This window comes from Triplophysa dalaica, chromosome 11 (genome assembly GCF_015846415.1).
Source record: "Triplophysa dalaica isolate WHDGS20190420 chromosome 11, ASM1584641v1, whole genome shotgun sequence".
Classification (NCBI taxonomy): domain Eukaryota; kingdom Metazoa; phylum Chordata; class Actinopteri; order Cypriniformes; family Nemacheilidae; genus Triplophysa; species Triplophysa dalaica.
In genome coordinates, this window is record NC_079552.1 from 13,069,086 (window position 1) to 13,084,591 (window position 15,506).

The 15,506-nt window shown below is 36.9% G+C and overlaps 1 protein-coding gene across 2 annotated transcripts in view; it reads right to left on the bottom strand.

Moving 5' to 3' along the window:
* The window catches only part of atrnl1a (attractin-like 1a), a 201,415-nt gene that overhangs the window by 177,949 nt on the left and 7,960 nt on the right, over window positions 1-15,506 (bottom strand). For both annotated transcript variants that reach the window (XM_056760413.1, XM_056760414.1), the window contains exon 2: window positions 146-229. In XM_056760413.1, the coding sequence (XP_056616391.1) occupies window positions 146-229 (84 nt within the window). The remainder of the gene's footprint in view (window positions 1-145; window positions 230-15,506) is intronic.

Here is a 15,506-nt window from a genome sequence, read left to right on the forward strand (position 1 = left end):
ATAAAATAAAAATAACCTTTATCTATTTCTTAAGATAGTCTTAATTTAAATATGCTATAAATTATATTTATTATATATTTTTAAAACATGCAAAAAAACTGAAAAATAAATAACAGACCAATCGAATTGAAAGAGCAATACTTACTATCCTTCAATTAGCCAAGTACACTTCGTCTTGTACTTGTAGTTAATTGGTCCATCGGTGAGGGATCCTGATGATTCTGTTAATCTGACAAGACACATAATTGAAATGTCAAAGTGGCCTTCGAAACTGAGGCAAGAAAGAATATGGGATTAGTTTGAATGGGAGTATTCAAAAATAGACCATCCATTACTCTCTTCAACCAGAAAATGATTGAATGAAAACTGACTGGACTGCTAATGTGATATTTCGGAGATATTATTGAAAATGTAATATAATACATGTTACTTAGTGGTGTTTGGAGTGGAAAGAAATTACAATTTAAGTTTAGTGTTTGACCATGTTGTGCATATTTTGATAGTTGAATTTAACCAAAGGCAGTACTAAAAGCAATACCCTCAGGATAACACATTTGACCATCTTTTCAGTGTCATGTGACTTATCTTCATTGACTTTACAACAACACCTGCAAAAAATATGAACTCAAAGGAATTACAGTCCAACCATGAGGAATACCTTTCTTGTTGCCTTTATCACTTACACAGTTACAATTTAAAAGTGTCACCCGGCCCAGTTTTTTTATGATGCTCATCTTTTATTTTATTTTATTTTTCACAACATGAACACCATCCACGTGTGACAACAAGTCATGCATGTGACACTGGAACAACCACCTGTTCCTGATTCATCCTCTCTGATTCCATCCCCCCCTTCCACAACATAGAAATGAGGGTCATAATCCCAATGGATTGAAGTTAAATATACAAATTTTTTAGTGGAGGAGTGCCAAAATCAAAATGTGTTGTTGCAGACAGCTGGTCAAGAGATCACAAATCCATGTTTATCACAAATATAGGAGGGCCTATGCCATCTTTGTTTATGTGACCCTATATCTGCAAGCCTGTGAGATAACGAGCTGTTCAGATTTTACTCCCCTTCTAACATAGGTAGCCGTTCTCATTATAATTTTACTGCCCCTTTTCATGAACGTGTCCATCCATTTTTGTTTTGCAATCGACATACGTGCATTAGTTCCGACACCATGGTAAAAGTGAGCAAAGCAGAGCAAAGCATGCTAACTGTTCAGTTAATGGCTGCAAAGACAAGCACAGAACACTGTTCCCATTCCACAGGAGACAAGAGACTTATAGAGAGCAGTGTGTATGGTTTGTAAATACGTGACCGGTTTGCCATGTGTAATTATTCGGATATAGATAATGTGAGGCATTTTTTAGGAGTCCATTCGCTTATAGACATACTCGTCAACACTCCTGTTAGAATCTCCAGATTTAACGCTCATCTCCTGCTACCCTCCCATTTTGTTTTTTCACCCGTGAAAAACCCTGGGACACGAGCGTGGTCTCACCCCCCAAAAATGGTTGTGACCAGACCAACGGGGACCGGAAACGCCTTTGCGGATGGCTCCGGGGGAAACAGGTATGATTATAGAAAACAATATGTTTGGTGGTCAAAGACGAGACACTGGGCCTCATTTATCAATCTAATGTAGAAATGAGCGCAGATCTGTGTGCAGAAATCATCTAACCCAAGGGTTCACGTGTGATTCATCAAACATTCGTATGCTGCCAATGTCATCGTTAGAATGATCGCACCTTGATGAATGCGGCGGCTGAAATCGATAGTAATTTACATATCACGCCCCTCTAAATTCGTGGGTGTAGTAGACGCCTTTCCCCTTGATTTTGCAAAATGGAGAAATGTAATCCGGCCAAAAGGAGGAACTTTTTGAGTAAACTTTAACCTTGAAAAGTGAAATCCGAAGAAGAGAAAAACTTCACATAGAGAAAGAGATCACATAGAAAGCACTGTGTTTGGTGTTTAAAGACGAGACACGGCGTTTCTCATTCCCTTTATGTGACCCTTCTTTCTCACAGCCCCGGCTGCGTTTTCTGCTGAAAAGGGGGGGGGGGACAAGCAGCTCATTTGCACTTAAAGAACACACCAAAAAGGCGCGTTTCTCCTGACATGCAGAACTGGGCATCTAGAGCATGTTATAATAAAAGATCTGTGGTGTATTTTAAGCTATAACTTCCCAGACACATTCTGTGGAGCCCTAAGATTTATATTACGATTGTGTAAAAGTACACACGTTTTTTATAGTGCAATGTGAATGCAATCTGCTCTATACTGTATGAAACCATTGATACTGAAACGTATTTATATCAAGTTTTCCCGAAGCATTCCTATTTTAACTAGAAGAAAGCCTGTGGTCTCATTTTATTAGTTGTAATAGCTTTAAGAACACACAACATTCATATACATGTCTGTATGTGCCTTGAGCTGCAGACAAATTAACCCAGTTACCCACGAATAAATCCATGACTGTGAACAGTGTTTTATTTCCCATTCCTTCATTCTCAGTAAACCTACAAACTGTATTCCAAAATACACTGTGCCCAAAACATAAACCACATCTAACAAAAGAGCACAAAACCAACCAACCACAACAGCAACAATGCACAGAAGTCATCTGTGATGTGTTTATGGTAACTGTAAAAGAAACGGCTTGGTCTTAAGACACAATGCACTTTGGATGGATCAGTAGGTACAAAGCTACTTCTTGTGCTTTATTCACAACATAACTTCAAAAATGACATCTACAAACGATTTTTTGAAACATAACTGTCTCTCCACTAATAACGTATGCACGACTGTGACGTTAATTTACATTTGGGATCCACTTTTATCCAAAGTGACCTTAAGGACACATAATGGTGTTCCAAACGCATCCTTATTCGTCCCAGTTGCTATCTTCTTTATAGACATTTCATGCCTTCAATAAACAGCAATCCCACAATCCTATTATACATGTATTATAGGGAAACACCTAAAAACAAGATGCACCCATAAACCTCCATGAACAAATGTGTACTATTGGATTATTATCAAGACAAAAGGGCCAGTGAACGACCGTCAGCAGGGAATGACCTCATCGTCAAGACAATGTAGAGTCCAAATCTGAGCAAAAAGCACTACTGTTACACTTCAACAGCACTCCCATTCTCAACAGAGATTATGTCACTAATACAAGAGGTGACAGGACTATTCTTAGCCTTTTGTTTACTGTATGTGGAACTGGTCTGCACAGTACATTACACTTGGAAACACATTTTCATGTTCTGTGGTTTATAAATGCCAGATATACCTTGAACGACATCATTCATGTTTTTATTAGAGGCAGAAAATCCTTTGAAGCATTTATGCTAAGAGGGAAATGTGGATCTGTTAAAAATCACTCACTCTTTACTTCACAAACATTTAGTCTTCAGAGGGACTCCATTTAGTCTCATATACTGTAACTCATATTTAGAAGCCACAAGGTCCTATATGGAAGGGGACTTCAACGTTTTTTCAGGGAAAGGACCCCTTACCTGCGGACCCCTTACCTGCGTTTTTGTCTCAACAGGTAGTGGTCTAGCTTTTGTTGAAACTAGGAACCTTGTATTAGCACCTATTGTATTATTGCTCCTGTATGACAAGATACGATGCATGGAGCAGGAACCCACTTATACTAAATGTGTACACGGAGCTATTTAAATAGAAACACAGCAATTTATGTTAAGACATTACATTAGCACTATTATTCATCACATTGTTGCAAATACATACTTATCTGTGTATTATTTTATGGTTAATATAGATTGTTTGATTATTTTAGGGGATTTGGCGCATCATACATATTCCTTTTACTGTGAGATGGACAGATAAACCTTTACTTGTCCTGAATCTTAGGCTTCAATGAGATGACTGACGCTGGTTAATGGCACAAAGACTATAGTGAGTGGTTGTCTCTGGATTTGAAAGAAATCAGTCCAGATGTTATGCATAGGTTATGTATATCTGTTGTAAAAGCAGGCCGTTTTATTAGGTGTCATTCTTATTTTTCTTATTGTCGCGGCTGTTACATTACATCTTTTTTCTTGCAGAGCATCATATCAGACTAAGAAAAGCAACATGCAACGAGTCCGCATTATTTTTGGGGCAACTTGTTTGAGGTGCGCCATCGGTACATGGTGTGCGTTTCATTGAGGTTAAAAGTGTACAATAGTTTTTTCAGAGTTTACAATACAGAAGCGGTGTGGTGTTATTTGCCTATCAAATTAACAGAAAATGCACTGATTCTAAACTTACAGTCTTGAAAGAAAGACATAGATACTTATTTGACTTAGGCCCTACCGTTTTCTTGTGAATGCAGATCATAAACGTTTCATCAATCGCTTCTGCTGCCTGAATGGATGTTTTTGTCCACACGCAGGTTAAAATTGCATATGCGCAGGAGCTTCAATGAGACCGCTCAGCTGCGTAGCTTAAAGAGCAAATTGGTTGTAATATTTCTGTACCCTTGCTTTACTTTTTTTTATTTTTATTATTTGACTTTAATTAGCAGTTGAAGACCCATGAAATGGTATAGCCTATACAATCGACAAAGATAAAAAGAGAAAATTATATATAAAAATGAATTTTGTAAACTACAGCATGGTTCTCCACTTTAAAACACATTGAGAAAACAAAACATATCGTCTTTGTGTGTATTGTATAGTATGTTTATGGCACACACAATAGAAGAACTGTGGAGAACTAACAATAGGACACCTCACAGAACAACAACACTGTTCATTTTTCTTAAATAACCTTGACCGACTGTCCCGTCCTTCATTAAAAATGTCCCATGCCCAGAGTCAATGAGGTCTGCAGGGAAAGAGATTGATATTTGTAGGTCTCTGACATATAGTCACGGCTCATCGGTTTCCCACCATCCATTCCTTCATATAAAGGGCCAGGGATGAAAACCCCACTATAGCTTTTACATTACAGCCACAATGAGGTCAGGAAAAAGTTAATAGAACTTCAAAATGGCCAACCTTTTAACGCCCCTTCACCGCTTGTCTACAGCGCCTCAGAGCTGAACGCGAAACATCAAAGATTATGAGGCCCTCAGGACTCACATAAAATCTAAACAAAACAAGGACATGTCTTTCTGTTAGTCTTTCAGAAACCTAGAGAAAACTGGCAGAGTTTTAGCATGTAGTGTAAATCAGTAAATTCACAGCATTTGACAGTAGCTTGCTTGCAAAAGAAATAAGTTTCTAAAGCACAGCACAGACTGAGAGATGTGTGATGGACAGGTTAAACAGCGCAAGGTTTAACATGTCACAAACTGGAATATAACTCTAACTGGCATGCAATTTACACCATGTATAAGTAACCTGACGTGACACCATGAGATGTGAGGAAAGGTTTCTTTCTGTTAATCTGAATTTTTGTTCCAACCAGCAGCTACGAGTGACAGTCACAGTGGATTGTATTTTGGAGAAAAAAAATTGTGATGTCACAGCTCCGAGATCACACAGTGATCTCATTCAATGGGAGTTCTACACATCATGAATATTAATCATTAAACATGGATAGCACAAAATTTTGGAAGTTTTTTTCACATTTTTCAAGAAACAAGAGCGTTGAAACTTTGAACTAACTCTATAATAACAAATTGTATTTGAATTAATTTTATTATATATTTACACATTTTACCATTAATTAGGAAATGTGTTATTTCAAAATATATATACAACTCATTTATTTTTTAATTCTTTACATTTTATTCTTTAGTTGTCAAAACATACTTTAGTTTTAAAGTAAATTTCTGTGTTTTATATTTTAGTTTTGTCCATACTTTAGTTTTCTCTAATACCTTTTACCTTATATTTTATCTTATATTCAAATATTTGCACAGTCTAAAGACTGTATAATTAAACGGTGCCCCTGGACTGCAGTTAATTTTAGGTCTTTGATTTTTGACTAATAATGAATTTAGCAATGTTTCAATTATTTTCCCCGAAATAACTATATTGACATATAACTGATAACTGATACTGACAAATAAGTTGTGACTATCCTGTCCTTTCTGTTTTAAGATTTCGTGCCTTGGGGACAGGGTTGTTACAGTACGATGTCTTGTGTGTATGTTTTGTTTTATGTGGAGACACGTGGCACTATGTTATGGTAATTCGCAGTGTGTCCTCCTGTTTTTCGTTTAGCTACGCCCCCTTGTTTCTCCGTTAGTGTCCCATTAGTGTTTCATCTCCCTCACCTGTTCCTTCTTCTTCCCGCCAGATTTCCCATAAGTGTTTAGTCTTGTCACTTGCCCTTCTCTGTCCCTGCGCAATCTTCCCGTGTATCATGTCCCTATATAGTACCTCTGTTTCCCCTCACACCTCGTCGGTTCATTGTATCGTCTTTCTAGTCTTGCCCCGCGTTACCCTTCCGGATGTTATTTGGATTACCCTGTTTCATGTATTGAATGTGTTTCCTCCCCGTGAGTTCTGTACGTGGATTTCGTGTTTTGGATTTATTATTTATTAGCTATCTTGTTTTGTTTTGTTCCCCTCGTAGAAAGTTTTCTGTTTGTGAGTACTATTTCTGTTTTGCCCCATCGTGGGTTTTGTTTTGTTTAATCTAATAAAAGTCTCTTGTTACATTCACCTGCCTGCGTTTGGGTTCTGCCTCACACACAACCGTGACATAAGTTACTTGATGACCGCAGATTTGGTTCTGCTTATTTAAAAAGAGTCTACAGAGAAGCTTTGTTAATGATTGGTGCTAAATAGAGAGACTTTAATCTGAAATAATTTGAACCAACAGAAATTGAGTCTCATATTTAAAATCATTTGTCCTCAGGCTCAAGAAATCCATCACGGCAAACAGCGACTCGTAGCTATGCACTCACTTAGATTGTGTGCGTCCCTGGCAGCAGGAAACATCAGTGACACGAGTGACCCACGCAGTTGACTATCAAACACAGCCTGCACTGGTGACAGGCTCGCGATTTACTCATCTTTCCACATGAAATAACAAGAAGAAATTCTAAATTTGCAGCACACACATGCCCGAGTCCTTGTAAAAAATGCCTAAACTGTCTCGAACTGTCCTGTAGTTTTGTCGCATTTAAAGTGAAGTGAAAGTGACCTGTATGTCAGATATGGTGACCCATACCTGAAATGCGAGCTCTGCATTAAACCACCTAATTAACACGTGCCGAGCAAGTCGTGAACATACAAACACCCTGAGCAGTGGGCAGCATCACTGCCTTGCTTTGCTCAAGGGCTCCTCAGTCGTTACCCGCCGGCCCTGAGAATCGAAACGGAAACCTTCTGGTCATGAGTCCGACTCTCTAACCATTAGGCCACGACTGCTCCTAGAGAAACAGTGTGGAACATTGATATCTAGTGGTTGAGCTTGGTATCGCAGTCTCAATTCAAAATATTGGAGAGACAAATTTAACCAAATAATGGTTATTTTACGTTTCTTAAGCTATTTATCAGAAATAATCTGAATGTGCACTGGAAGTTAAGGGCAGTCCACGAACACGAGCATGAACTGGAACATTTGTTTATGTTTTTGCTATGAAACCGTGTAAAAAGTTGACTAGGGCTGCCAATAACGACTAATTTTATATCGACTAATCTAACGATTAAATTGCAGATTAATCGAATATTCTAAACGATACAATTTTTATTTAACTTGCAACTTTGCCACTACAAAAAATACAAATGTAAACAAGCCTTGACGAAATGTAAAACTAAAAGAAAAAGTATGAATGTTGTGAATGTCAACATATCCATCCACATGTTCTTTGCTTCTGTTATGTTAATTACATCTGTGAGTGTAGATCAATTAAACCACAACAGTTGAGTTTTCACATTAAACAATGCAATGTTTAAAGCAATGGAATCAACTATTACTAAACAGATAATTCAACAGACATCTCATGAAAAAACTAAACAGAGGACTTTAGTAGTGAAACTCCAAATGAAATCCTTTTTAAAGCAAAAGTTATATATTTAGATATATTTTATATTACATATGTACATTTGAATATTTTTTGCACATTATCAAATGGAGGCACAGATCAATCTAAACGTTACAGTTGGTTTTCAATTCCAGTCCTCGCGCCCCAACTCCTTTGAAAAACATATAGTGGAATTTAAAAGTTCTGACTAAAAAGGTTGAGTTAATGTAATGGACAAAAACACTTTGCCCGAGGCGCTCATCATCCAGAATAGCCCTCGGTATGTTTTCCAGATGTTCATGCATCGAGCTGGTGGTGCATTCGACCATTGAAAACTTTAGCAAACTAAATGGTTTGATATTGCACTCGACTCAACGTAATCCGCCATCTTTGCAAGCTGTTGCTTGTATAACTGATATGGAAACGGTTATTTTTTAGTCAAAGGGTGAAAATGAATTTAAAAGGTATCATAATATAATAAAGATCTAAAAATATTGATAATATTAACTTATTATCAGTGTCGACGCAGTTGATTATATCGACCAATTGCGACAACCCTAAAGTTGACCGATATTTTATTTCACTGCAAGTTATATACCGTATATAACTGTGTGTGTGACAAATACAATTATTGATTCTAAAGTAATACAAATGCAATGCATACAATGTAATAAAAAAATACATTTGCTAGATAAATCATAGTCTGCAATTGCTTCTAGTATTATGCCTTGATATTGATTTTCACTCTGTGCCAAGAGGTGGTCCCCAAACTGCTGGTGATTCAAATCACATCCTCCATGTTAGAGAAGCAGTCAATAGAATCTGCCCATGCTGTTCCACATAATTGCTAGGTTATACCGTCTTTGTCCCAACACTTACATTTTGCTTAGTGACCAGTTCCATTACTTGATGTTCTTTTGAAAAAAGCAGTTACCAGAAAGCACTGTTGTCCCCGTGAAACAACCTCTGCTTGAGGCTTAATAAAATAACAGAGAAGTGAGTTTTAATCCAATCAGTATTTAGGACAGTTGAACACATATAAACACAGCCCAGAGAGGTTCTTAACAGTCGTACCAATGCCCAAAACCCGATGAAGAGGCACCTGCTAAAAACCCTTTGAACCGGCTCTGTTGAGTTGATGTCAAGGTGCAAACAAACTTAGTCTTGTCGATGTTTCTATTGGGAAGCTTCTTAAAAATAACTTTTCCCTGAAGCAACCCGGCGGCTAAAAAGCTGCATTCATGTTAGCACGTCACGTTTGATGTGGTAATTTCACAGTTACGTTATGTTGTGTTCAGACCAAACCCAAATGGCGCGTCAAGCGCAAGTGATTTACATGTTAAGTCAATGCAAAGACGCGATAGACCTACTGGCGGCACGGATAGCGCGAATGAAGCCCTGGTTATGAGATGATGAGGCGGCGCAAATGAAGCGAATTGTGCGAATCACGCAAGTTGAAAAATAATCGACTATCAAAATAATCGTTTGTTGCAGCCCTAGTGGGGGTGTGGTTAGACGAGGCGTTTCATGCAGGTCTGGGTTCGCATTCGCTTTTAGATAGAATGCATCTTTTGTTCCGACACTTACATTTTTGCAATTTTAAGTGTCTAATATATGCATGGGCAATTTATAACACACCAAAGACACAGAAAAACACATTTTCCGCCATATGACCCCTTTAACTTTCAAAAGTAGAATGAAACTAAAATATTCCCACAGGTTACACCCTCACATTACATACTTGGAGAGTTTTCGCTTTGACTCGGAGCCAAACAGAAAGACAGCATGGAGATGGCTTAGCCGTAATGTGAACAACTACAACTTTTTGTGAGCTAATCACTCCACTCTTAATGAATGGTGCCATATAGAACTAAAAGTGGTTCCTGGTCCTTAATCATCATTAAGTGCTATACTGTATAGAACCATATGCAAACATATCATATTCAGCTGTTCTTCAGCTGTTCTATATTAGGGATGGGCATTTAAAGCAAAAATAATATTCGATATTTGCTGGGAAATATTAAAAAATTCTTCGAAAATCGCAACTCTCAAACTCATACACACATATAGGCTACACACAAATACACAGAGAGAGAGAGGGACCATTCAGCTTGCCATCTGTATGATGACAAACTGTTAAATTCATTAGGGAATACACCTTCTTATCTCAAGCCATATGGTAATTTTAGGATATCGTGCAGAAACATTAATATAATAAACCTAAACAAATGACGAAAATATTCACCCAGCCCTAACGCGTCAACACCGCATCAATAAGTAAAACACGTGGATTTTTTTTTTTTTTTTTTTATTTTAGCCGACAATCGCACACACTATTCAAAGTTCTATAATTACATCTGAAGAACCACTGAAGCACTAAGATGTGATTCTATATAGCACTTAAAGTGATTCCCCTATGATTAAGAGCCAAGAACCACTTTTAGTTCTTTATAGCGCCATTTTTTGGAGTCTTAATACAATTACAGTTTGGATTTCACAGATGGTTTGAGCTCTAATGGCATCAAAGACAAACCTAAGCCCAGATCTAACAGACAGGAACACACAGGCTGTAAAATTCATCCAAACTTACCCATCTTATAAATAAAAACCAGACTACAGTACAAGTGGTCTGCCACTGAGACACAATGACTGTTAAAAAAAGGGTAATGAGAGGGTGAAGTCTTTGAGAGTGGTTTACACTGAGCCTGTGTCTAAGTGTAAATGAACATTTACATGTTTTTCTGCAAAGCCCTCAGTACTAAAGAGACCTCAAGTATATATTAAGAGCTATGAGAGCTTAATCCTTCAGTGTGTGCTAAACATCAACAAGCCCAAAAGTGGTATCAAAACATCTGCATTGCACATCATTACGATCTGGGATTATTTATGTGTTTATGAACTTCTATTGCTCCACCACAGATGTCATCTTCCGGCAACAGTCGAAAGTAAATCAAGTCCAGGAACTGTGGTGTTTTGAATCAGAGCTTGCATGAGTATGGAAGATGAAAGGATCACAAACACAGATAACAAATATTAGTGCTAAAATCTGCCGTCACATCTCTCTAATGAATGTAAGTGGCACTGTGGTTGTCCTGTGGTGGATTACAGCTCCAGATTAAACTCCAAGAGTCTTTTGCTGGCAGAATGAGAGATTTGCTGTTGGATCAATGTGACTGGCACAAAACACAACATGCAGTGTACACAGTAAACAAGGCTGTCATAGCAACGTGGAAAAGTTAGAACATATTTCATTTCTTAAACTATGAGGTAGCTTGAGATGTACTGTTTTCCTTCCTACGACCAGCAAAGCATTTGTTAATGCACCAACCCTCAAATGCCAGATAAGTCAACCACTGACAATGTGATATGGGTAATTTTTTTAAGGAAATGCATAAGAAAATATTTTCATGCAATGTTCATTTCCACAATGTTTTTTATTTGGATAAAGTTGCACGTTACATCAGCAGCACTCCTCATGTACTTTTGGAGAATTATATTTGATGGACTAATCCTGACTCATTCAAGTCATGAAGGGATTTATTTTCACTTTTTTTTTTAAATGACCATTACGAGTAGTGCACCCTTCCTGCAGTGCCCTTCAAGAGTAAAAGTGATATTGCCACCTAACATAACATACACTAAATATTCAGAAACTAACTCACCATCATAAACTTAAAAGATATAAACTGTATTTAAAAAAGCGAAAAAACAATGGTCAAAACCCTTCTTCAATACTTTACTCCAATTCAAAACACTAAACTTTTTACCTCTAAGCTGTTGGAATTTCATGAAAATGTTACTTTTACATAAATGGACTTCAACCAAGGACAGCAAAAAAATATAGACAATGCATCCCCCATTCACTTCTACTGAATGAAACGCTATAAATTCTTGATAACTCATTCACAAATTAACACAGTGTGGTGCCACACATCTTACATTTTACAACTAACTAAAACCAAACTTATGCGGAAAACGAACACTTGAACATACAACGGTGTTAGCACTAACTAAACTGACAGATGTGTGTGACATCCTACCAACCAGTAACCTGGAATTCTATGTTTCATACACATTGAGAAGAAAAGTCAAAAATAAGAAATTTCAGGTTTTTGTTAAATATTAACTATTTAAAATATGTATAAATATTTATTTTAAAATTAAATCAGTGCTCAAAACGTTGGGTGAGATTTCATGGGAAACATCACTTGACTTGACTGCCCACATAAAGATAAATAAGTAAAGTAACCTTTTATTCTTCAAACATAGATGCTGATATAGAGGCAAAAGTTACAAATTTCACATTTAAAGAGCAAACACCCACCTAAAGGGCTATCAAAAATCTACTTTTTCTTTCCCAAACAAACACACACCCATTGTCTGGGGATTACAGTTTGCTCTCATACTCTTCTATAACATACTGGGGAGTCACTGAAAACTGCCCACCTCCCAAACTGTAAAAACACAGACATCCAGAAAAGAGGACCTGTATCCCTGCAGTCAACAAACCTAACCCGTCTGCCCTGTTCATCTGGGCCTGCTGTGCAAAACAGAACCTAGCTTGTGTACACTGGAGCTCAAGTGGGCTGATGCTTCTCAGCAGTCAGCCAAGAGAAAACCCAGAGTTCAACGCAAATAATCAAAGCACGCTGTGCTGTCTAGGGCACCACACCCTGAACCGAGTCTTCAGAGCAATGCCTTCGAGGTGATATCATAGAGCAGAGGACAATCTCACAGGGATACAGAATGACTGACTGACAATGTGTGTGTCAGACTGCGGTCATTTCCGTTGTTTTGAAGAGAAAAAAAAGAGTGGTTACACGCGACCTGCATGCAGATGTAGTGCAGACCCGAAAAAGAGAGAGAGCGAAGTGTGAGAACACACAAAACATAAGACAAAAATAGTAACCAAAATATGAAAAGGTGTCATGAGTGTGAGTGTATTGTGATTTTGTAAAAGTCTCCATACCTAGAAGTTGAGGTGTCATGTCCTCAGTTTGTTTACGTCTTTTCTGATTACTTTAATATCCAGTGTGATTTTTAGACATTTTGCAGTTGATTATATGCCTGCATCTTGGATCCTTGACCAGGGTTTCAGAAAGGAGGTTTAGTGAAAACTCTGAGTATATTAACCCTGAAATGAGGGAAACTCTGGGTTTGTCAAACCTGAGAAGCGGGGTAACTCAAGCCCGTTTCTAAAGGAGAGGTAACTTATACTCGGAGTCAGTAACCATAGTAACTTACTCAGTGAACCTAACCTGGTCGGGAGCAGATTTTAAACCCAGAGTTTATTTCATCTCCTCCCCCTTTTTAAAGTGCAAGTAGTGTAACTCATTCATTCATTCATTAACGGAGTCATTCATGTCATGCATTTTGATCACACAGAGACCATCTCAGTGACTTTTATGTCATATGTGCTTTTATAGAGAATTCATGACGAGGCTGCGTTAATTCATAGAGATGTACTTTGAATTCAGGAGAGCAATTTAGGACCCCAGTGACATTGTATCATTTCCCTGTGCATTTTGATTAAAACTGTCCTGTTTTTCTTTACAGTTAATAAGATATATCAAAATATAGCTCATCCATTTTTTTATTATTTCTGTCTAATTTCTTTTGTTTCTGTTTTTATTTAATGATTAATTTATAGGTCATCAGAAAATCCACAGTATGCTGTATACTCACACATTTGAGTATGGAGTATTTTTGTATACAAACTCCGGAAGCGAGATACATTTTAAAACTTCCGGTTCCAACGCCCCAAAGTATATGCGTTTTTTAATGGGGTTTTGGTAAATCACCTTAAATAAGGTCTGTAGCAAACAAAACCTCTAAATATTTTCATGTTTTATCAATGACAAAAAACCCACCAGTTATAACCCAATATGTGATTTTTTAAACCTTTATTGTGTCTTTAAAATGATGGTTGCTAACAAGTTGCTTAAAGCGACAACGTCCTTTGGCGGGGACGTTAGACGTCATGGCACATATAAATCTTGCAAATAATGCAACACAGGCACAAATGTCCAAAATCATTGTTGGGGGTTCATTCAAAGAGAAATTAAGTTTCCAATGGAACACATTTTTAATAAAGTTTAAAAAGGATTTGTGGTAGTGACGTTGATATTGTGCGTCCATAGTGTTGTCTATTTATAGCCTCATGTTAGCTTTTTACCTCTGGTGATTGTATTTAGGCTTCAAAAATAGCAAATATTGTGTAGATCTGTAAAGATTATCTTGATAGACAAGACGTCTAAACAAACATCATGAACATTTCTTAATTATAGATCTTATTATGTACATTCTTCCAAAAGTATATGGGAAAAATGCATAGGCTTTTGGTCGATGGTACCAGCATAGTGATAACACAAACTTATAAAGATTGTTCGTACTTTAAATTATGACAAAAATTTAAAAAAGATGTACATATTACAAGCAGAAGACCCAAGGGAGTTTTACTTCGTATGTCTGACAAAAATAACGTGCACAAACTGCTTTTCCATAACTTCTATCTCTTCCTCTCACTTTTAACAATTCATCTCAAGCATGTTCGTGTGTAGATCAAATGTACAGTGTGTGTTTCTTTTGTGCTTAATTTCAGCATGAAGTGACGCTGTATGAGTCAACCTTTCTCCTGAAATCTAAGTGTATAAATTTGTTTCCCCTTTCTCACGTTCCTGTTGATACCTTGTTTTTTTCTTTTTAGGGCTGCAACTAACGATTATTTTAATAATCGATTAATCTGTAAATAATTGTTTCGATTAATCGATGAATCGGATAAAAAAAAACCAAGAATAGCATTCATTTCCAACCCTTTATTCAAAAACAGAACTAAAATCTTTAGAAAGTGCACAAGCATGTTGCTCCTTGAACATCCCTGAGCTGTTATAAAAATAATAAAATAAAATAAAAATGGACTAACACAAAAAACATACACATGTATGCTTTACATCTGCCAAATATATAGACTTTTTTTAAATAAAAGTGCCACCTGAGCTGCCAGAACAATAAATAATTTATAAAAAATAAAGAACAATACAAATCAGAAAACTTAACAGGATTTGTTTGAATGTAAGAACTTGTTCTCTACACTACACTGCAGACAGACACTCGCAGATGCACACACTCGCAAACGCACACACTTTTGCAGACGCACACACTGACAAACACTGACACACACACACACTCTCTCTCAAATTCACTTGAAGCTTATTCATTCAATTACTACCATCATTGTAGTAAGTGCAAGCTTCATTTATACACCACATTTTAACAAAGCTTAAGATGACCAAGAGCTATAAAAGAACTTTAAAATTAAATTAAAAAGTACAACACACACAAATATATTTGTCAATAATAACCTATATGGGAGAAAGTACAGAATATACACTGCAAAATTGCTTTTCTAACTTAGTAGTTTTGTCCCGTTGTCAGTCCAAATTTAAAAAAAATCTTATGTGAAGAAACATGTTCTAGACACATGAAAAAGCATAAGAAATGATGTCTTGTTTTCTGAAAAAAACACCTCAAATTAAGTGATTGTTTGCTTAAAGCAAG